The 22,562-nt window shown below is 48.9% G+C and overlaps 2 protein-coding genes and 1 long non-coding RNA gene across 4 annotated transcripts; 1 reads left to right on the top strand and 2 right to left on the bottom strand.

Annotated features, from left to right (window-relative positions):
• Positions 1-100: 100 nt before the first annotated feature.
• Xbp1 (X box binding protein 1) lies at positions 101-1,894 on the bottom strand. Its single transcript, XM_076811491.1, has 3 exons — positions 1,414-1,894; positions 819-1,319; positions 101-347 (listed from the first exon to the last, which is right to left on the bottom strand). The coding sequence occupies exons 1-3, from the start codon at positions 1,677-1,679 to the stop codon at positions 245-247; spliced, it is 870 nt and encodes a 289-aa protein (XP_076667606.1). The 5' UTR covers positions 1,680-1,894; the 3' UTR covers positions 101-244.
• Positions 1,895-2,147: 253 nt separating this feature from the next.
• LOC143368594 (uncharacterized) lies at positions 2,148-17,509 on the top strand. 2 transcript variants are annotated; one of them, XM_076811483.1, is made up of 2 exons: positions 2,148-10,104; positions 10,900-17,509. In XM_076811483.1, exon 1 carries the CDS (start codon positions 4,544-4,546, stop codon positions 6,089-6,091), a length of 1,548 nt encoding a protein of 515 aa, XP_076667598.1. In that variant the 5' UTR covers positions 2,148-4,543; the 3' UTR covers positions 6,092-10,104; positions 10,900-17,509. The 2 variants fall into 2 exon arrangements, with proteins under 2 accessions (XP_076667598.1, XP_076667599.1); XM_076811484.1 differs by having other exon boundaries at positions 2,148-10,098.
• A 1,306-nt stretch (positions 17,510-18,815) lies between these two features.
• On the bottom strand, positions 18,816-22,066 carry LOC143368600 (uncharacterized). The gene is made up of 2 exons (XR_013085260.1): positions 20,132-22,066; positions 18,816-19,837 (listed from the first exon to the last, which is right to left on the bottom strand). It is a non-coding gene; the product is annotated as an uncharacterized LOC143368600 (long non-coding RNA).
• Between the last annotated feature and the right edge of the window lie 496 nt (positions 22,067-22,562).

A 22,562-nucleotide genomic window follows, 5' to 3' on the forward strand; every position in this document is an offset into this window, starting at 1 on the left:
CAAGCGCCGTCCGTGCTCACTTCTTGAACGCACTCTTGAATGCCCACGCTGTTCTCGTCCCCTGGGTAAATAATCGTGATGGAGTTGGTGGACTCGTCGTAAGTGCCGTAAACGGTGTCGAGATCGTGCGTGTCGACCTCTTCCTTTACTTCGACCTCAGATTTGATCGACACGGGTGCCGTTACGGTTGCGGTACAAGGTGTAGTAGCTGTGCTGGAAACAGGATGCCACGATTGGTAGGTGTTCATGCTTCTAGAGGCTCTACTGGCTTCCACATCTTTTGGTGCCTGCCCCACCACTCTTTCCGAATGGTCACGTTTCTCAGTGGTATCTTCCTCGACTGACACCTGCGCAGGACACGATCAGTATGTCATTAATGAAGGGAAGACTGAGTGGTAAATGGGGAATATTGATTTAGAAACGAATGAAACGTTTAATGACAGTCAAAAGCTATTTAGGGTAAAGGTACCAGTAGTTGACCATGTATCAGTAGTTGACAACTTTTCAGAAAAACGTGAAAAATAAGGTTTTTAGAAGTGCAACTACCTCTTTTCAACAGCTCGCCGCGGCTTCTAATACTCGCAGTTCGCCACTTCTAAGAACCTTATTTCTTACGTTTTTCTGAAAAGTTGTCAACTACTGATAGACGATCAACTACTGGTACCTTTATCCTGCATAATAATCGCAAGCCCAAAGGGATACTTGTAGCGTAAACTTTTCCTTCTCCCTTCAAACGATTCATTCATTCCTGTAAGATCTGTATCACAGAAGGCACAGTACAGCGTGGCGTACTGGCGCGATATTGGTTGAATACTCACTTGTTCATTTGTTCTCTGAGGATTTGCTTCCACTTCTGCGGTAACCTCTCGCAGAAGGCTTTCTGCAAGTTCTTCGAGTCGCTCGATGTAATCGTCCCCTTGGAGGTCGCCAAACAGTTCTTCAAGAGGAGGTAAATGGTCAGTATCTTCAGGAGGATTGCTGCTCCTGGGGTTAGCGTCAGGGACGGTGCCAGCTGTGTTGTTCCACCCTGCTGCAGAGGGTGTATGGGGGACACTGTAGATCCCAGCGAGGATACAGCACAGCTGACACGACTCTGGCACATCGAGCAGATCAATTCTCCCGAGTTCCTTGTCTCTCTCTCCTTCCTTAACCTCTTCGTTTCCGTGACCAGCAACTCGTTCTGTGACCTAAGCACAGTGCACTCCTGCGTCAACAATTCATTATGCTCCCTTAATGCCCTAACTGTGTCTTCTAATTCGTCTAGCTTGGCCTTCTTCCGATCCCGCGAGGTCTGAGCTGCAACTCTGTTTTTCAGTTTCCTACAAAGTAAAATCCCACCCGTGAGTACCATTCCCGAATCCCGATTCCAATTAGTCAGAAAGCAAATCCCGAATTCGCGTTGTCGACACATACTTCCGTTGAAGTTTCTCTTCCCACGTGAGGTGGTCCAGCCTCCGTTTCTTCCCGCGGACGCAGACGTCCGTCTTGAAGAGCACGCCGTCGTCCTGCATGTCCTCGTGCTTGCTCATTCTCCTCGGGTCCATTTTCTTGTCCGCCAATATAGAGGTGGTGAAATTGTACTTCGGCACCGATTTGCCGAACTCGTTGCCCGGAATCCCGCCAGGCACCTTGGCCAGGCCCTTAGGCAGCGTGATGATGACGCTCTTCAGTACGCTCATAATCTGCCATCCAATATGGAACGAACTGGCCTCTATCACTTGCTTTATAACTTGGCCGCGAGCTTGTGTCGTCTGGACGTTCTCCTTCTCTGCGCCGTCGGCAAACGACTGAACCGATTCATAACAAAACTGGTCCAAGGGATATCCCGTGCTCTGCGCTTTCTAGCTGATGTAATCGAACTGCTGGCCTGCAGCATTCGCCCGGTCACGGTACATAGCAGAAGCGACGCTTGCACCAGCCCTAGCCGCGACTGGTCGAGCGCCAGGAACGTTACATGTGGTATACCGTTATTGGCTGCCACGTTGCGCTTCTTCCCATTCTCCCCTTTTTTGCCGCCACTACCACCACCGTCCGGCAATTGTACGATGTACGCCGCGTGACGTCATTCGGTACGGTACTATCTCATCAATTTTTCCCTCTTCTTGCTCCGGTTCCGCCTCCGCTCGTGATACCATCTGATTCACTGGATTTCTTACGAAACTCCTGACCGAAAATCGTAATGTCGGGCGTTCCTCTCTAACGTGCGTCAGATGTCCTCTCCGAGGAGGCGATTTCTCTTGGATAACGTAAGCACTGTTTTGCCAGAATGTTCGTTTCCGAGTATCGATTGTGAGAACGTCATTATCAGTCTTAGGAGGATTTGCGTTGTAGATTGTTCGATGCTATGCTACTGAAAGTACATAAGTAAACGGAATTTTTGGTATGAAGTGACGGTCGAGTGGAGAGATAGTAAGAGGAATTGTTTGTAACAACTGTGGATGGGAAGAGGAATTTTTTGTATATTTATGAGATAAGAGTGACACGAAGCAGATTTCTGTTTATCACACACGTGCCGATAGTGCGGATTAAATGTCTTCTGCTGCGATAGATAAGAGTGGTAGGGATTTGCAGTTAGCTGTTAGTAATGGTACTTAAATTATGGGTATTTAAATCGCGTTTTCCATGTATATTTACGATTTTTGAATGTGTTGGTACGCGCAAAAGATAGAATGAAAAATGAACCATCATACCTACTGAATTTTCTATCCTAGATTGCTATGGCGGGTTATTCAAACTTACTGCAACCATCCACCTTCTCCAATGCAATAGCGACCTCTGGAGAACGTTCACTCCACAGATAGGGTAGATTATTCATGTTATCGATCAAAGATAAGGTAAAGAATCGCAAAACGATTCTAGCACCAAGAATTTATTCAAAAAATATTCTTATCCTTACATTTCCCTTCAATATTTAAATCGAAGATACAACAAAATAATTTCGCCCTTGAAACAGATTTTTATTTGAAACGAATCGATACGTCGTTCGATCGAAAGGTCCGGGTTATCGAAAGATCCTAAGCTCTCTACCAGCAAGATTCCAAAAATTCGAAGGAATATTGTATCGCCGGAATTGAAAAGCAACCAGAGATTTTGGTCGCGCAGGGACTAGACTCCTCGATCAGGCCGGCCCCTCGGGGTGGTGTTTATCGCGTCGCGTTCCATGGGCACCAGCCCTTAATCCCGTACGATCGACCACGCTGTGGGCGAGGAGGTCGGCAGCCAGGTAGAAAGAGAAGGAAATAGGGATAGTGGAAGAGGGCGTTGCAAAATGTCGGGGGCCGACACGAGGGTTCGAGCGGAACTCGGCTTTCAGTCGCAGCTCGGCAGTCTGTACGGGACGATCGAGTTACGTATATATAGTTGTAGTCGGTGCGTCGCGTACATATATACGCGGGTACGGCGCATGTATATTAGTGCTCATAGGCGCAGCCTCGCGTGTGTGTACGCGTAACCGATACGCCGGACGAGTTGACACACGCGCAGCAATGGCGTACCTCCCTGAGGAAGCCTGAGCGTGTCCCTCGGTCGAATATTCTTTTGTGTCGCTGTGTGTGGTGTGTGTAAAACGGACGACAGATAATCCGAGGAAAAGGAGCGTGTTCACGTAAACTCGACGCGACACGAGCGTGAAGCAACATTGGCGTGGCACGGTGTCCGCGAGGGGCCTGGCAGAAACGTAGGAGCCGAGCGACGTTTACGCCCAGCTAGAGAGCACGTCGGAGCCCCATTGCCCGTCGGCATATAATACACGGACGAGCAGCCTTCGCCCGTTCCCACGGCGGTCGATCCGACCGTCGACGAAAAAGCTCGTCTGTCCAGGAATTTACGAGGAGCATAAACGAAGGCGAACGCGATGAACGGATACAGCGAACGGAGAGGTTCGCACGTACGGCTCGTGACAGAGTGGTGAAGCGTGGATTACGGAGCAAGATAGAATCTAGGGGAAGGGTGAAGGGAAGATCTTGAGGGAACAGAGGAGTAAAGCTGGTGCTCGGTCTCGTATATCGTTGTAAGCGCATCACTACGATTTCTTTCCTTGTCTCGCTCGAAATATGCGATAGAACGCTGCCTTTCCTCGCACACGTTGGAGGCTTCCTCGGTGTTGGATATACCCGATTGGCCCAACCCTTGGACAAGGCGACCCTCTTGCAGAAATGAATGGCACCCGTTGCTCTCCGGCTCGTTTGACACCCAGAGGAGCGTTATAATCGCTGACACGGCCGGATCGAGGGAATTATAGCTCGCGCTTGGCGAGGAAGACGAGCGCAAGGGGATAAAGGGTGCAGCGGCGAGGAAACGGAATTGCCGGTGGATCGCGGACGGCGTGGCGCGGCACGGCACGTCTCCGGCTGTTACGTGGAAAAGGATTCCGTCGGTTCCAACGCTGGGCGAGACGGAGAGGAGTTGTCGGTGGTCATTGGGGAGAATAATCGCGAGGATCCCACGAAATGAGAGCCTAGCGTTCGAGGTGGGTCGTTGGTCAGCGGGCGCGCAAGAAGGGACGGCTCGACGGCGGAAGCCCGGATAGTAGGAGGTTTCCAACATGGCTGCCGCCTGCTACGAGAAGGAAGTGGTGGTAGGTGCCGCTATGCACGGACACGGTCATCATCATCACCACCACCATCACCATCATCACCATCACCACCACGGGGCGACAGGGTCCACGGGCCAGCAGCAGACCGTCCTACCGGGTGCCTCGACCATCCTGGACACCACCGGTGTCGCGACCCCCGCCGTCGGCTCGAGCACCACCGCGAACGCGAACGTGAACGTGAACGCCAACACGAACGCGAACGCGACCACCACGGCGACTGCCGCAGCCGTGGCAGCCGCGGCCGCTGCTGCTGCGGTGGCTGTCAGCACCTACAAGGATTACAAGGACTACTCGCAGCCGCTCCACGTGGACTGCAGCGTCGAGTACGAGCTACCCAGCCAGGCCAAGCCACCGCCGGGCGGCGGTGAACCCCTGCTCATGATACATCCCTGTTACTATCGACGCGCCGAGCGCGAGAGGAGAAGCCCCTTCGTCAACAATCTGCCGCCCCCCGCGAACGCGCCTATATCCTCGTCGCGAAGGACCAGCAGGAGGAGCGCCACGGCCAGCGGCGTCGTCAACGTCGTGAACACCGTCACCGCGGCTGGTTCCTCGTCTTCCTCCGTCGCAGCGGCCACGGTCGCCTCTTCCGTCGCCACCTCGACCGTGTCTTCGTCCACTTCCGCCACCGCTGTGTTATCGGCCACCGCAGTGGTAGCCAGCACCGATTCCGCCTCGAGCCTGGTGTCCACTTCCGGCCAGATGTCCGCGGCCATGGCGGCCTCCTATCGAGCGGCCCTCAATGCCGCCGCGACCCTATCCCAGCAACAACAACAGCAGAGACGACACCACCAGCAGCAGCAGCAGCAACATCACCAGCATCACAGACCCCACGTTCATCCTCATCACGGCCAGCAGCAGCCTCAGCCGCAGCAGAGCACGGTCACGCCGACCACTTCCGGCGCCGAACTGATTTCCGCGGACGAGAAGGCAGTCATATCAGGTATTTATCAACACTACTTCCGCGCGATGCGCGCTCACAATCATCAGCATCAGCATCAGCAACAACAGCAACAGCAGCAGCAACAACAGCCGCAGCAGCAGCAGCACCGAACGACTCATCAACTGCATCATCAACCACCTCACCAAAGCGACAGAAGTTCCTCCTCGTCGGCCACGCCGACGGCCACCTCGATCTCCGGCATTCTGCGGCAGAGTTATCAGCAAACGTACAACGCGGCTAGCTCGGGCTCGTCGAGCCATCTCCGCGTGGCCACGGCCTCCGCGGTCGTCGCTCATCATCCGTACAGACGGCCGTCGGCCACGTTGCTGTCGCGAGCGGCGTCCCACTTGGGCCACCAGGCCTCCTCCGCGTCGTCGTCCACCTCCTCCTCGTCGTCGTCGATCGGTGGCTCTAGCGGCGTCTCCTCCACCGGCAGCGTGTCCAGCGTCTACGCCAGCACGATACACAGGCACCATGCTACCTCGCTGCATGCCCTTCAAGCGGCCGGTTTTTACGAAACGCCCGGCTATCACGCGCTTTTGCCGCAGAGTTAGGTGACCGGTAACCCGCTCGAGACCTAGCCCGTTCCCAGCACCGTTCGTTTGCTCGCGTAATCCCGGCGGCGGCTGCTGCGACGCTCTGCTCTTCCCTATTGTGCGACTTATCTCTTCCACTCGTTAAAGAGCATACGGGTTTGGTCTAGCACACGCCACCGGGCTACATATGTGCATCTATCCTCCGCGTATACCTACCTACGTATATCCTCCGCTATGTACGGGGATCTATACGCATATACGTACCTGTACACGCTCGCACGTGTGCTCTCGTGTATATGCCTATGTATCGTCCACAGCGTACATAACACACAGACGCTACACACGCGACGATCGTACGTGCCGTGCCGTGTTGGGTTGGATGGTTGGTTGGCAGTGTGCGGGTGGCCGGACGGACGAGCAGAAAGCCGCAGAATAAACACACGAACGTGTGGATGCACACACACACACACACACACACACACACACGCACGTGCACGCGGTATATATCCTCGAAAGCCAGGGACAGATGGAGGGAACGAGACAACTGAAATGGTCGTCCCGTACGCATCGACCGATTCCATCCACCTGCGATACGCTAGTGCTGCTCAGGTATAAAAATCCATTTGCTTAGGCCCGTATTAACGACTTATTTTTAGTCCGTACCTTTTCGAAGCCGGGCAAGATTTCCCTGCGGTTCAAAGTTCTGGAAACCGAGCCGCGGGGGATGCCTCTCTGTCCGACAGCCATTATCCTATCGCATTCGCCCTCTCGAATGTACATAACCGGGGCCTTCGGTCTTTTTCCTGTTCGCTCGAATACCGACGGATCGCGAACGTCGCTCGACAATAGTATTTTTAGGTCGTTCGATCGATGGGACACGGTGATTGAGTGGTGGGGAGGAGGGTAGGCGCTAACGAAACACTACCGGTATATAGTATTAGGCGCGTTTTTTCAACGATTAGCTCGTAGAATTCCATTAGCCAACGCGCGCGTCGATACTCCCGGCCGCGCGTCGGGCTCGGACCTTCTCCCGTCGCGCTCGTTCCTCGCGAACTAACCGATTACGCAACCTCCGATCGACAATCATGGTAAAAATCGCAAGTGCCAAAAAAAAAACGCAACGGACAGAGATGTAAACCGGCGTGGTCTGAAGGGATCCGACCCGTCGCGATCGCCCCGAACAAAGAGGAGAGAACAGACGGGACGGAGGCCCTTCTTTTTTTCTCTTTTTCTCTTCTCTCCGCTTTTCGTTTCGCGAGCACATACAGGAAATGACAGTGCTGCGTCGCACAACGATCGTGGCTGTGTCCTACTCTACCGGTGGGGGCCGGGGGGAACGGTCCCTTTCGCCCTCGTTCTCGCGTGCACGCTCTCTCGCTGTCTCTTACCCTCTCTCTCTCTCTCTCTCTCTCTCTCTCGGGAACATCTCTAGAAACCCGAGGTCCGAGAGAGCCGGGCAACCGGCAGGATTTCTTCGTCTTTTTTGTCCTGCGCCCTTTTCAAAGAGCGCGCTCAAGGAGAAACGGACGGGGACCGTATTTCGTTACACGGTAACGATCGATCAACGTGACCGCACGACCGCACCGGCGGTACGGGCGAGTCGAGTCGAGGCGAAGCGAGACGAAGCGAGGCGAGGCGAAACGAGAGACGTGTCGGGGGGTACCGGGAACAGGAACGGGACGGGACGGATCTGGGCGGTTACGGGATGAACAGGGACAGAGGGAAAGAGAGAGAGAGACAGAGAGAGAGAGAGAGAGGGACAAAGGCGCACGATAGAGCGACCAGACCAGACGTGAAGGGGGCGCGGTCAAGATGGGGATCGGTGTGTAGAGACGAAACCGAGACACGACGTCGACGACGACGACGACGCTCGCACGCACGCACGCACAGGGGTTGCGCGAGGGAGAGCAGGATGCATCGACTCGTAGTCCGAAAGCACTGGCGATCATGTGGCACGCGGACGTTAGGCTGACGCACAGTGGGGAAATTTTGCGATTTTATGGCCGAAACTACAGAAATTAAATTTTTTAATTTTACAAGTTTAATGCAAATGTCAATTGAAGAACTATATCCATTTTCGTGGTCAAAAGCTCAACATTTATTTTTAATATATGAAATTCGGTACTTTTACGTTCTAATATATGAGAAACTAAATTATCCGAAAAATAGTTCAACGTAAAATAGGAATGAAAATCATTGCAGGATATTATGGGATTTATAAGTATTTTATGTAATGAAAATTCATTCTTATATGAAAAGCTTATTTCTAAAACACTACTTTAAAAATTGTATAAATTACGTATTAAAAACCGAAACAAATTTATTTTGAGGACAAAAAGATATCTTACGCACCACCAGGAATTGAATCCAGGCCTTGAAATTATTTTCAGATCTTTGGATAACACAATATAAGTGTTTGAAGCAACTTGAAAATCTGGATTAATTCTTTGCGATCAATCTAACCTCACGTGAACATAAACATTTGCGAGTCTACACGAGCTTTGTATTAAAACATTTAACAGTAAAACTGGTGTCATTTGATACTCGTATTAGTTCTTCAATTAACATCAGCATTTATTTTGTCGAATTGAAAAATTTATTTTGCTGCTTTTGGCCAAAAAATCGCGAAATTTCCCCACTGTGTGACGCGTCGACCGATAACGCGAGCTGCCTGCCGCTCGCCACCCTATAATTTCACCCGTCTACGCGGAGAAACGTCCGCGGTCCTGATTTCGGGAAACGGGGGGAAACGCTCGTTAGGGGATCCCCCCGAAGAAAAATCGAAAGTCGCGGGTAGGCACTTGCACGCGCTCGGTCGGACGGGGAAACTAGGCGCGACGATAACGACCATCGATGATTTTCTTCAGCGAGCCGTGCGGCGGACTTTAACGATCTGCCCGCGGTTCTCCTGCGCTTTTGCGAACTTCACCCGAGCTCGGTTCCTCGAAGCGCGCGACGCGAGCTGATTACTCGCGGAAGAACGTTTATTTTTGTAGGGAAAGCTCCTCGCGTGGTTTTTGCCGCTCGCGCTCGAAACGGCAGGCGGTTGATGGGGGAGAAGCGTCGGGCGATTTAGTACAGGGTTGCCTCGAAATACGCGGCTGAATTGAGAAGGAAGGCGGTCGTCCTTCGGGGAAAACAAATGGCGATTTCTGGGTCGGGTTAATCGACGATCGTGACCAATGGAAATCCTCGCGGCGGAGATTTAAAGTAACTCGCGCCTCTAGAAGGCTTCGAGATCGATTGCCTCGAAAACAGAATGCTTCTCTAAAAATTCCGCTCGATTTTCTGCACGGGAATTCGTCCTCCGTCGCCGCACGGTGATTCGGGACACCCTGTATATCTCTAACGCGTATCGCGTTTGACACGGAGGAGGCGCAATCGTGCGCCATCCAGCCGGTCGATAGCGAATACGTTTCCTGATTATAGATTGCTGGAACTCGGCAGAGGGTTAAACTTCATCCACTCTGATGGATATTTATACGACGTGGGAGGAAGGAGGGCGTTATTGTGCCTCGTTGAAACCCCCGTCGAACTCGTTATATAATATGACGTCGACATTAGGTAATTAGGAAGCGTCGCGAGCAGAGAAACGTTGTCGCTTGTCTTTCAAAAGGTTTCGCTCGTTCGTTTCACGGTTTCTCCTCGTTTCCCCCCCCCCCCTTGTTCCCCTCCGCGCCAACGCTGGGATACCTTTCAAACGTTATTTTTAAACCTCGCAATATTTCAGCTCGAAACTATCGAGGGCTTTTAGAAGTTTTCAGGAAAAAGCCGTCCTCCTGGCGGTTCTAAATACATTTGAAAAAAAAAAATTCTCTGCTACGTGTGCACAGCGTCTTCGTGAATTTGTTTGGCAAGCACAGGCCCGCTGGAAGAGCAAGCAGCTCGTTCCCGGCACTTACCCTTCGTCGTCCATTTCGACGGAGCATTTCCGCCCCGGTGTTTTTGCTCGTTCAAAGGGAACGGGCCTCTTAACGCCGGAGCGGAGGGAAGCAAAACGGATACAGGGCCTAAACGCAGTTGAGGTGAATGTCCCAATTTCTGCTCGTGTCCCCATTTCTGCTCATTTCGTTTTTTTTTTTTATTATTATAAGCGTCACGTTTGTACTATAGTTACAACAAAATTAGTCTAAATTATTTGAACATTTACGCGAGTGTTGCGTGAGCTTGGGGCTAACCAAAGTGCAGCATAAGCAACGAAAAACTTTTAAAACGAGAGGCTCATGATTTTTGGATCGTGTTCTAGCTGGTTGTGATAAGGAAAAAAGGGTCACTATTAGTATTCGATAATTGGGCAAGGAATAGTTTTTGCAGTAAAAGTTCTTATTTAATAACAAAAACAGATATCGTATTGTGCTCTGGATTTAGATATTTTTAATATTTTTAATTTTTTTAAGTAGAAAACTGGTGAGTAGGTTTAGGGTCGAGTGAATCACCGTCGTGTCCGCATTTTTACTCACCAAAATTTTAGTAACATAACCTCACAATTCAATGTATGCTGTAACCTCTATTTCTATTCGAAGGCATTTTATTTTTTGCCTATCACTATTTTATCCTTTTCCATAAAAGATGTAACTTATTTTAACCTGAAAAGGTAACATATTATGTGAGCAGAAATACGGACATTGAAAGCATTCTATTTAATTACAAATTACTAGTAGTTAAACATCTTGAAATATCTATCTTAAATAGTTTTCGACTGGTTGATTTATTATTAAAGAATTAATTACTCTGCAAATTTTGATCGCAAACAAATTTTCTACATCTTCTATCTGACGAGTAACGTCTTAAATGAGCAGAAATTGGGACATTCACCTTACTTAAAGCATGGACGCATCGTCGTCGACGGAGAGTATCGTTCCGACGCGAAACAAGTGCTCGCGTCGCCTCGCCTTCTTCCGCAGAGCACAGACTCGCTAGTTTCCTAATTCCCCAGTAGACAGTCGACCACGGAACTTTCCTAAAACTTCTCTCCGCGTCTCGCCTTCCCGCGGATCGAACACCAGCAATTTCGCAAATGAGACTGGAACGCGAAGAAACGGAGAAAAAAAGACCGGTAGTTATAAGGACGTTAAAACGATCGTCGCGCTCTTCGTTTTTCTCCCACCGTCGCCTTTTTTTTCTCTCTTTCTCGAGGCTTCGTCGTAATCTGCCATCAGGCGGACGTAACCTTCTGCGTCTCTTCTAATTCCTTCTACAGGCTCTTCCAGAGTACGTGGCTCCACTCGAGGCGTATCAGTTTCCTTCGAAAAAGCCATTCGGCAACGTGGGACAGTAGAGTGCCCTCTAAGTAACCTTCGCTTTCGAGGCAGTCGATTTGGAAGCTCCACGCGTCGTTTCCCGAACCGTAGAATCCTACCAGAAAGACTCGTTTGAGGTTATGCCTGGCGTTTCGAGACACCCTGTACGTTGTTCGGTGAACCGCTTACTATGCAAAGGGGGTACGCTCATAGAATTCGATTGTGGTGTGTCGAAAGAAAAGGGGCTCCGGCGAGCGCACGAAACTCTTGTCGCCCGGCGAGAGACGGTCGAATGTCAAGCAGCGACGGCGATACGATCGAGCGGCGCGTTAAATTTTTCGTCTCGCGTATCGGGAATCGACGCGGGGCCCTCGTGTGCGTGCGTCCCGCCGGCGCGGTTACGTCATGGAAAATGCGCGACGAAATTCGAACGCGGCGGTTTCGAGGCGAAGCCGAGGTGTGACTCTCTGTGTGCCAAAAGCATGGGAACAGCGCGCGTCTCTGTCCCCCAGCTGTTACAGTTTCTACGAATCCACAGTCCTCTCTCTGTTCCCGTTCGCCCCGGGACGGGCGGAGAAGAAGACTTTCCTTTCCGTGTCAGTATTACTTCTTGCATTTAGATTACGCGAGCCGCGTGTAATCGTTCCCGTCGATCGACCCGCGTTTATCGTCGCCGCTGGCCTTAAAAAGGCCCAGGGAGAGATTACGTAAGGGAACGTTGAACGCGACATCTTTTCTAGGGGAGATAAGGCGAGCACAGACCCGCTCCTCGTCGCGCGGCTCTCGGTGTGCGTAGCTGGTGGTGCCCGCGCGTAGACACGTGCACGGACGCGCACCCGTCCTCTCTTTTTTTTTTCTTTCTTTCTGTTCGCGGATTCTCGGCCCTTCCCACCGAACGCTTCGGTTTAGAGTCCCTCGCGCTCCGTGCGGACGTTTCGTCTCCATTCCGGCGCCCGCTCCGGTTTAGAACCGCTCCACGCGGGATTTCTACGCCGCGCGAGTACACTTGTACAGGGGGCTGCTCCAGAGCACGGTGCGGGATCCTAGAGGTGGTGATATTTCTCTAAGAAATTGAAAGAAAAACGTGGGGTTTTCTGTAAAAGAACTCGCAGGAATGGTCCTTCTACATTCTCGACCGATTCCGCGGGGAGTCGCTAGCTTTAGGTTTGCTCCGCGACGGGAAGCATGGAAAAGCAGATGGAAGGAAAATGATATACGGCATGTGCGGTCGTGTTCCGGTAATTCTTTACTTAAACGTTGCGTTCAGCGAGCGATCATTATCTTTTCTTTTTCCGTGTTCCTCTCCCTTCTTTTTCTTCCTCCCTGCCATCGCCCCGCACCTCCGCAGTTCGCCCGCAAAAGTCTGTTGTTTGATCGTTGCGTAGCCGGCGAGAGCAAGGCATATATTTACACTGTAACGAAACGTGCTTCCTCCGCAAGCGGGTACGAGAAAAGTCTGGCATGAAATATTTTGTCCTACGTCGCGCGTAATAACGAACTTAATGCGTAAGGAGGGAGAGGGGGAGTAATGAATACCTGGTGGAGCTTCTCGGCGAGTACACGTGCGCGCTACGTGTCCGACGGAGACGAAGGAGAATCAGAGGGAGAGAATAAAAAAGCGGGAAGAGGGAGACAGGGCGAATGTGTGTGCTCGAACGTGCCTCGCCCTCCGCTAGAATACGGGAACGTACTTCTGTGCGTGCACGAAAGCTCGATTCACGAAAGTTCGACGCACAGTGAGGAAATTTTGCGATTTTATGGCCGAAACTACAGAAATGAAATTTTTTAATTTTACTAAATTAATGCAAATGTCAATTGAAGAACTATGTCCATTTTCGTGGTCAAAATCTGGAAACGTATTTTTAATATATAAAATTCGGCACTTTTACGTTCCGATATATGAGAAACTAAATTATCCGAAAAATAGTTCAACGTAAAATAGGAATGAAAATCATTGCAGGATATTATGGGATTTATAAGCATTTTATGTAATGAAAATTCATTCTTATATGAAAAGCTTATTTCTAAAACACTAATTTAAAAATTGTATAAATTGCTTATTAAAAACCGAATCATAACTATTTTGAGGACAAAAAGATATCTTACGCACCACCAGGAATTGAATCCAGTCTTCAAATTATTTTCAGATCTTTGGATAACACAATATAAATGTTCGAAGCAACTCGAAAATCTGGATTAATTCTTAGAGAGTCTATACGAGCTTTGTATTAAAACATTTAACATTAAAAATGGTGGCATTTGATACTCACGTCAGTTCTTCACTTGACATCAGCATTTATTTCGTCGAATTGAAAAATTGATATTTGCGATTCTGGCCGTAAAATCGCGAAATTTCCCCACTGTGCGACGGGGCGACCGATGGAGGGAGAGGGAATGGGAGCGCGGCTCGATGAAGGGCGCGGAGGGAGAGGGAGAGCACAAAGTATGCCAGTTCCGCGGCACGAAAGGAAGGGAAAGACGCGCTTCTACCCTGTCTCTTTCTGCTCGCACGAAACTGAACCAAATTGTCGGAGGTTTCCGCGCGTCCTCCTCCCTCGCGGTTCGATCGGTCGGCTCGCCGTGCGTGGATCGACCCTCGAACGAATTAAATAATCGGGCGCGTGCGACAGGACGCGCGCGCGCACACCTTTATAGTTCACTACTGTTAACTCGGCCTTAAAAACAAATGACGTAAACTGCCTCAAATTATTAATATATTAACGAGCTAGCGCCCTCGCTACTTTGACTGAATACAAAGCCTAATCTCCTGTATAATTATATATATATATATATATATATATACATATATATTATATTATTACTATCGACCGGATCGCGTCGCGAGTACGCGCGCGCGCGCGATCGCGAGTTGACGCGACTGCATGTAAGGGAAGGTGGTGAGAAGACAGAGAGGGATGCGTGTGTAGATAATGGTAGGCCGAAAGGAGAGAGAGAGAGAGAGAGAGTGAGATTGAAAGAGAGAATGAGTGAGAAAGATAGACGCGCAGCGCGTAGCGCATTCCTAAACGAAAAAACTATTCGTGCGTCGCGAGCGCGCGTGCCCGGCTGCTGGGATTAGAGGACCGCGCATAGAGCGAGCGTATATGTATCGATCCGAGCCCGCAAACGTTCACTCCTCGTTTATCGCGATATATAGGATTTATCGGTCCGGGGGGGGGGGGGGCGGGGAGTAGACGGCGTTCCTTTCTGGTTAGAAGAGGACAGGCGGCAGGGGGGAAGGTTGAAGAGTTTTAGGATCTAGGGACGGGCCGGGGGCGAAGAGGGGGTCGAGGCCGACGCGAAGTACCGAACCGACGAGAGATCTCGTTGCTCTCGCGGGACACGAGATGCTTCGGATAAGCGAGGAGAACGCTCGAGGGTAGAGTAGAGAAAGACACGGCGAGGAGACGGAGGAACGAGAGTACGGGGAAGATCCGGGGGAGCGAGGTGCAAAGAGAGACGCCGGAGAGCGGAGCTTGGAGAGAAAGATTTAGTTTTCGGCGAGGCGAGCCGAGCCGAGACGAGGGATGACAATTCGACCACCAGGCTGTACCCGGACCCTGGTGGCTCCAGGGTACGGCCAACGGATCCTCGCATGCGCTAGCGCGTGAACATGTGTGCGCGCGCGCGCGCGCGCGCGTGTGCCTCGTCTGGAAATCGTCAACCTTCCTCTCGGCTGCTGCGGAGCTTTTTCCAGCAGAGGCGAGACTGGGTGGTTCCGACGGACCGCCGGCGTTCCTTCGCTCGCGTATTATACGGGCTCGAAGAATGTACACACGACAATAAGGGATCGTGGCCGGTCGAACACGATCCATACACCCCGCCAGAGTGAAAGGGAGAGAGCGAGAGGGGAGGAGAGTTAATCGAGAAACGGGCGAACTCCTACGGCTTTTATGGCCCCGCTCGTAAAGATATATACCGAAGGCTTTTTCTGTGGAACCCGGGGACCCCTCCGAACGCACCCGGTCCAGGGGAGCGGCGCGACGCGGCCACGGAGTAGGTAGAGACGGGCCTGGGCCGCGAACAGGGCGGGAGGGCCGGGCAGGTACGCGGTTAAAGGTAAAGCTCTCCTCTCCGTTGCAAAGGGACGAGGAGCAGCAGCAGGCGAGGCGGAGGCGAACGAGCGAGCTAAGCGAATCCCCGTGGCTGGTCGGCAGGTAGTTGCGCCAGAAACCACCACCGGCCGCGTACAAAGCGACCCGAAGCGATTTTTGATCCGAGACCCTCTTCGGCTCCAAGCCGAGGGCCTGGAATTACAATGTGCGCGCCCGCGTTCCGCTTTGGCCGTGGGTGGACCACTTCCTCTTCCACTTTCTCTCTCTCTCTCTCTCTCTCTCTCTCTCTCTCTCTCTCTCTCTTCCTCTCTTCTACGCGAATTTTTCTTAAATCGTCCTCACCATACCCCTGCCGGTCCGTACCCACTGAATGATCTCTCCATCCCGCGGGCCTGACGGGGGAGAAGGAGGGAGGACCCGTCAGCCCCTCCACCGAATGAAAAGCTAAGCTTAAGAAGCACGGCGCGCACCTAACAATGACCGGTTCTCCTCTGACGCACCGAGAATTGTGTTCCGTGTACAAAAAGGAAAGGGGGGAAAGGAAGAGGCAGAGTACACCGAACGATTCGGCAAATATAACGCCGCGGTGTTTCGCTGCTCTTTGTACGCGCCTCGCGTACACGCACGCTCGATGCCAGCCGGTAATCCTTTGCCCCTGCAATTCGCTTCGAGTTACCGAGTCTCCGGACGCCGCTAGGCTGTACTCTTCCTCTCCTTTCCCCCCCCCCCCCCGTCCCGCGAGCCAGAGCTTTTCAAACTACACCCCTTGCGGCCACTGTCCGCGTAACTCTTCCAATTGTAAATATCGCCTCGCTCCGTGAAGAGTGTCCCTTTTTCTTTTTTCCCTCCCAGCTATTATAGCACAGGTCGCTTCCAATATTTGCCCAAGTTTCTCTTTCACCGACTCCCTCTGCGCTCAGAATGCCCAATAAATCGGCCTTAGTAATTTTCTAGAATATTTTCGGAGCTCGACGATTCTGATTTGTAAAGTTTACGAGATTACCGCCGCCGAGGGTGGCTCCTTTTCCCGGGAAAGCCGCTAAAGGGGGTGGTCCTCGTTTTTCCGAGTGTCCTTTGTTGCGCAGGCGGTTGTAGAAGCATCGATGAGAAATCTGTCTTAACCCTACAGTGCACGCGTGAAAATTTCGAATATGGAATAAAAGGTAAAGAAATTTAAAAGATTCGTCATATATGTCGAGTAGAGTTAACTCGGGTTAATTTTTATGCGAATAATTTTTTTTTAAACTTTTATTCCCTATTCGAAATTTTATTTCAATAAAAAATTTGCCCAACGTTGGCCTCGCAGGGCCCTTATCTCCGAATCTAGAGATACATGGACATTTTGAGAACAAAATTTTTTAGCCTGCGCGTAATCTGTTGCCCTGAAACTTTATAAAAAAAATATTTAATATAAGAAACGAAATGCTGAAGAAATATCTCTTTAACACCACGAGTCGCCTGAATCTTTGTCAATCTCATGAGAACTGTTCACTCGGGCCTGTCGGGCCCCACTGTAGGGTTAATTGGATAATGGAACTCGTAAAACGGTGGAAGAAGGGACGGTGGTTTACGATATTCGAGGGAATCGTTCGCTGAGGACTCGCCGAGGATCGCCAAGCTTGGACACTTTCCCAGTTTCTCCTAGGCGACGATGAATCGTGCACATATGGGCGAAGCCAATCTTTCCACGATCCCTACTCCTACTGTTAAACGCGGCTCCGCGTCAACCGAAGCCTTAAGGGGGGAACCTTATGTAAATGGTCTGTTTTTCAAGAATTTTTTTTTGGAAAATGTAATGCGCAGATTGATTTAAAATTTGAAATACCATTTATTAACGTTATAATGTAAAAAAATATATTTTTTATAAATTTTAATTGTTAATAATAATGGTGCAATGGCGGCTTGAAAATGGCATCCTGTAAATTCGCCGTGCAGTGTACAATGCACAAAAATGATCTGAAACAAAAAAATCAAAATGGAATAGTTACTTTATGCAAAAACGCTCAGCATGACATTTTTCTTTTATTAAAATTTTCAAAATTGCAAAAATGGCGAAGTTTTGAAGAAAGAAACGGATTTTCGGTTATGAACAATTGTTAATAACAATATTTTACATAAAAAATAAAGAAATCGGAGCTCGTCATGCTGAGGCCAATTATTTATAGAATATATATGCCAAGTTTCATAAAAATCGAGTAATTAGTTTTTGAGCTACGTTGCACGGCATGCGAAATTTTGCGTTTCGAGAAAAATGCGTTTAAAATTTGAGTAACAGAAAAATCGTAATTCATTTTGACTTACCGCAGTTTTTTGTTAATCTGCGATTCCAGGGCCATAAAATAGATCTTCCTCTTCTTCAAAAACTTGTAACTCAGCCGTTTTTTCTTCTTTTCGAGAAGCACAAGCCTCTTTGGCCCAAGGAAGGCTGCGGCGCTCCTGCTGTTGAATACGGCGTTTGTCCTCATTTTCGGCAAACCTTTTGCTCTGCTGTCCAATTACTATGCTAAGTTGTTGCATTGTTTGAAGGACAAACGAAAATCCTTCGTTAAACAGGCCGGCAGCCAAAAAAGCAGCTATTTCAACAATTTTAATACCGCAGTTGAGATGTTTAGGTGCTAAACGCCAAACGATAGCGTTAAAGCTCTCGTTAGCATTTTGCGTATGTCCACCTAAACATCTCTCTAACAAATCATCCCGTGACAAGTCTTCATAAATTGGGCGAATATGTTTTTGTACATCTTCGTGTAATGGAGGTGGATGATCAAATTCTTGCCCCGAGGCTTGTGCGACGCGCCACTTACACCACGAATCGGCGCCGGGGGGACAATCGTCGTGCTGCGGTTTTTTATTTGTCGAAGATAGGTGATGAAATGTTGCCATTATCGCCTTTCTCATCTCAATCACAGAATCACTGTTACGCCTAATAGCGAGACCGTAGTATTTTGTTAATTTTTTTATTAACACGTCTGTCAGTTTTCCTTTTCCTCCTAATTTTGCACTCTTTTTTACATTGCGCAACCGACTGCCCATCCTCTTTTCCACATGTCCAATGCACTCGTTCTTTTTAATTTTGAAATTATGACCATACGGTTCAATATCGAGTATAGCCTTGAACGTCTTAGCGTCACCGTCTCCTATATAATTACTGTAGCGTACTCCGTGTAATTCTTCAGAGCGAAGAAACATTTCAACTACAGCATCTACTTCCATCTTACCCGAAGACCCACTGTGATTTACTGCACAATGCCCATCTTCTTTGTGCTCTAAATATTCGGGATTCTTTTTATCGTTTTTATAAAACGTACATATTTGGCAGTAGCTACTTTTCACCAATAAATCGATGACTTTCCCCGTGTTATAACCGATGAGCGTCGTTACACCGTAGTGTGAAGAAAATCCTCGCTTTTTCCAAGAGCCGTCTCCAGATACTTTGAGTCTTGTCAAGGGTTGTTCCTTTTTTTCATTCAATTGTTTTTCTTGTTCAACAGCTTTGTGACACGTGTCATTATACATTTTTTGCGCTGCGGTATGTATATGCTGTATAATGCCGTCATAAGCACTTACACTCAATTCACAGCCTAAATCCATCATGCCGCAAAATATATTTATTCCTTTACGTGCCACGCCTAGTAAACGCATCACAAACACAATTCTGCGGTTAATTTCGAAACTATTATTTAGAAATGGTCCCGAATTGATTAAAACAGTTCCACACGCACATGTAACGGCGATTTTAAAACCTAATCCACGGCTGCCTGTTTCTCCATATGTTTGTTTTTGTTTACACGTTTTGCACACAGAAATATCTGATATTGCACTAAAAACACTTATGAATTCTATAATTCGGTAACAATGTGTAAAATTAATAATTACATCTGCCGACGTAGCTTTTATTTTCTTAGCAGAAGAGCTCGTTCCTTCGCCTCCGCTCGTCTTTTCACTTTCTATCTCAGCACTCTTAAATTCGAATTTTTTAGGAGCTTTTCGCCGTCTGGGACGATTCGGACGATAATTTGGATTATTATCTTGCAGCTTTCGACTCATTTTCAATTTATTCGTATATATTCGTATAAGGCTCTGTAAACGACCGATTTCACTCAAGAGACGCTGCTGAACTGACAATGAGCGAGGACCCCTCGCCGAAGGGGCATCTTTTTCAAAACCGTTATACACACAAATGTACACGTATAGACGCCGAAAAAGGCAGTGCTATGGTGGGTCTAACAACTGGTGTACATTAGTATAGGTTTTAACACAGTTAGAAGGGACAGAAAGGCCGAGCGCCCGACGAAGGCCGACTACCTGAGCCGCTCCGCCCAATACAACCGTTCACTTTATTTTGAAAATAACGTACAAGAACATCTCTGATCACTTTCTAACTTTTCTACCGTATTCCTGAGGAAATTTCCTATCGATTTAAACAAAAAAAAAAAAATGTTCAAAAATTTCATTTTACACAAGGTTCCCCCCTTAACACCACGAGTCGCCTGAATCTTTGTCAATCTCATGAGAACTGTTCACTCGGGCCTGTCGGGCCCCACTGTAGGGTTAATTGGATAATGGAACTCGTAAAACGGTGGAAGAAGGGACGGTGGTTTACGATATTCGAGGGAATCGTTCGCTGAGGACTCGCCGAGGATCGCCAAGCTTGGACACTTTCCCAGTTTCTCCTAGGCGACGATGAATCGTGCACATATGGGCGAAGCCAATCTTTCCGCGATCCCTACTCCTACTGTTAAACGCGGCTCCGCGTCAACCGAAGCCTTAAGTGCTTCGTCATCAAAGTCCACCGGCTGCCGCGATCTCTCGGTTCGTCAGACGGATCGAACTTTACCCTTGTTTCTCGCCTTTCAAACGTCTCCTCCGTATACCTGGCAAACCACCCCTCCGCGGCAATCAGCGGCATTGTTCCCTCTCGCCACGCACGTTCTCCCGTGGACCTTGTTTCTCCAACTACTCTCCGGTTCCCCTTCGCGAACACTCTTCCCCGAGATTCGAGCGAACTGCAGCGGTAAGTTCTCCTTCCAGCTGGTGGAGCACGGACGATTTATCTTGGATATTTCGCGATCTGCCTCTCTACTTAAACAATCCTTCAATTCCCCACCGTTACACACTTTAATCGCCTTGGCTGAACAGTGGCGCACCCAGAGGGGGGCCCAAGGGGACCTGGCACCCCCAAAGAAGCTGCTTTGTAAAAAAATCAAAGAAAACTGGATTTTATTCTTTAAATTCATTTTTCCAATTGATATTGTTATTATTACGACTTTGTTGTCCCTTAAATGGAAGATGTAATAGATGCATATAGAGACAGTAAAATTAGAGGCAGCTAAAATATATTTTCATCCCTTCAACTCGGCTTCCCCAAGATTAAATCCTGAGTGCGCCACAGTGTTTCTGAAACGGTCCAACGTCCGCATATTTCGCAAGGAGGAACATTGTTCGCGGAACGGACGGACTCGGCGCGGCATCCACGGCGCGCAGTGGGGAAATTTTGCGATTTTATGGCCGAAACTAAAGAAATGGAATTTTTGAATTTTACAAATTTAATGCAAATGTCAATTGAAGAACTATATCCATTTTCGTGGTCGAAAGCTCAACATTTTTAATATATAAAATTCGGTACTTTTACGTTCTAATACATGAGAAACTAAATTATTCGAAAAACAGCACTTACAAAAGTTACGAACGATAAAGATTTTTTTATTATTTACGTTTAGACGGTTTTTTCTTTGTTAGAGCATGCCTCTGCTACAGTGCAACAGAGCATAGCAGAAGGGTTATCGCTTCTGATGACAAACAAACATACATAATACAAACAATTAAAGAGAGGATGAAAGCTGAATTAAATCGTTTAAAAAAGAATAAAAAGGATAATTACAAGATGAGCAACTATTAGCAATTAATAATTGCATTTATAGAATCAAAATAGTTCAACGTAAAATAGAAATGAAAATCATTCCAGGATATTATGGGATTTATAACTATTTTATGTAATAAAAATTGATTCTTATATGAAAAGCTTATTTCTAAAACACTACTTTAAAAATTGTATAAATTACGTATTAAAAACCACAATTATTTTGAGGACAAAAAGATATCTTACGCACCACCAGGAATTGAATCCAGGCCTTGAAATTATTTTCAGATCTTTGGATAACATAAGTGTTTGAAGCAACTTGAAAATCTGGACTAATTCTTTGCGAGTCTATACGAGCTTTGTATTAAAACATTTAACAGTAAAATTGCTGTCATTTGATACTCATACCAGTTCTTCACTTGACATCTGCATTTATTTTGTCGAAATGAGAAGCTTATTTTCGCGGTTTTGTCCAAAAAATCGCGAAGTTTCCCCCACTGTGCGGCGGCGGCTTACGTAAAATCGTTTCGAATGTAGATCGCGTCGAGGACGGTCGTTCTGTGCGCTAGGGGTTGTCGATCTTTCGATAGTCGAGGGGGAGATAGCGGGAGGACAGTGAGAAAAACAGGGCGGGAAAAGGGGACGTTGGGTTGGCGGCGTGGGGAAGAGGGAGGGAAGCTGAATTCTGGATAGCACCGACCATAAAGAGGAGAGACGTCCATGTGTCACGAACGTCAGGATATTATGGCTTACTGTCTATGGATAGTCCCGACGATTTGAAACGATGGACCACGCCCAAAGGCCTGCCATCTCTGGCTTCGACCAACTCTCTCTCTCTCTCACACTCTCTCTCTCTATCCCTCTCTGTCTCTCTCTCTTCTCTGTCCGTGTATGTGTCTGTGGACGATCGATCTCTCCTGGTTCCTCGCGACAAGCTGGCAAAAATTACCACCGGTAAAAGTCGAGCCACGAAACGGGACAGCCGAATACGCCCCTGGCTGGAACGACCCGAGGCCTCTCTGGCCAATCGATAACCACCTCTGCCGCCTCTATACTCTATCGTTTGACAGCCTCCTAGACGTTCTTTCCTCGCGCTATCATTTCCCTCTTCCTTTTCCCTATCTCCGCCAGCCCGCCGCGCCTCCTTCCCACTCCTCTTCTCTCCTCTTCCTCCCTCGCGCCCCTCTCTAACCCCCCCCCCTCGCTGTTTCCTCCCCTACCGGTCTTTTGCGCCAAATAGAGCGGTCCTCGATAGCCCCGTGACTCGATAAAGCCGCAGGAAACGGCTGCTTTTTGCGCCAGCACCGCGGCGATCGATTCGCCGAACCGAGCGATTC

Source organism: Andrena cerasifolii, chromosome 4, assembly GCF_050908995.1.
Source record: "Andrena cerasifolii isolate SP2316 chromosome 4, iyAndCera1_principal, whole genome shotgun sequence".
NCBI classification, from domain to species: Eukaryota; Metazoa; Arthropoda; class Insecta; order Hymenoptera; family Andrenidae; genus Andrena; species Andrena cerasifolii.

What these genes read in the sequence shown, in the direction of transcription:
- Xbp1 (XM_076811491.1), bottom strand. Translation starts at nt 1,679, where the DNA reads ATGAGCGTACTGAAGAGCGTCATCATCACGCTGCCTAAGGGCCTGGCC. An exon ending in GAAGAGAAACTTCAACGGAA is followed by an intron (nt 1,320 to 1,413) that starts GTATGTGTCGAC and finishes TTTACTTTGTAG; the next exon opens with GAAACTGAAAAACAGAGTTG. An exon ending in CTCAGAGAACAAATGAACAA is followed by an intron (nt 348 to 818) that starts GTGAGTATTCAA and finishes TGTCCTGCGCAG; the next exon opens with GTGTCAGTCGAGGAAGATAC.
- LOC143368594 (XM_076811483.1), top strand. Translation starts at nt 4,544, where the DNA reads ATGGCTGCCGCCTGCTACGAGAAGGAAGTGGTGGTAGGTGCCGCTATG.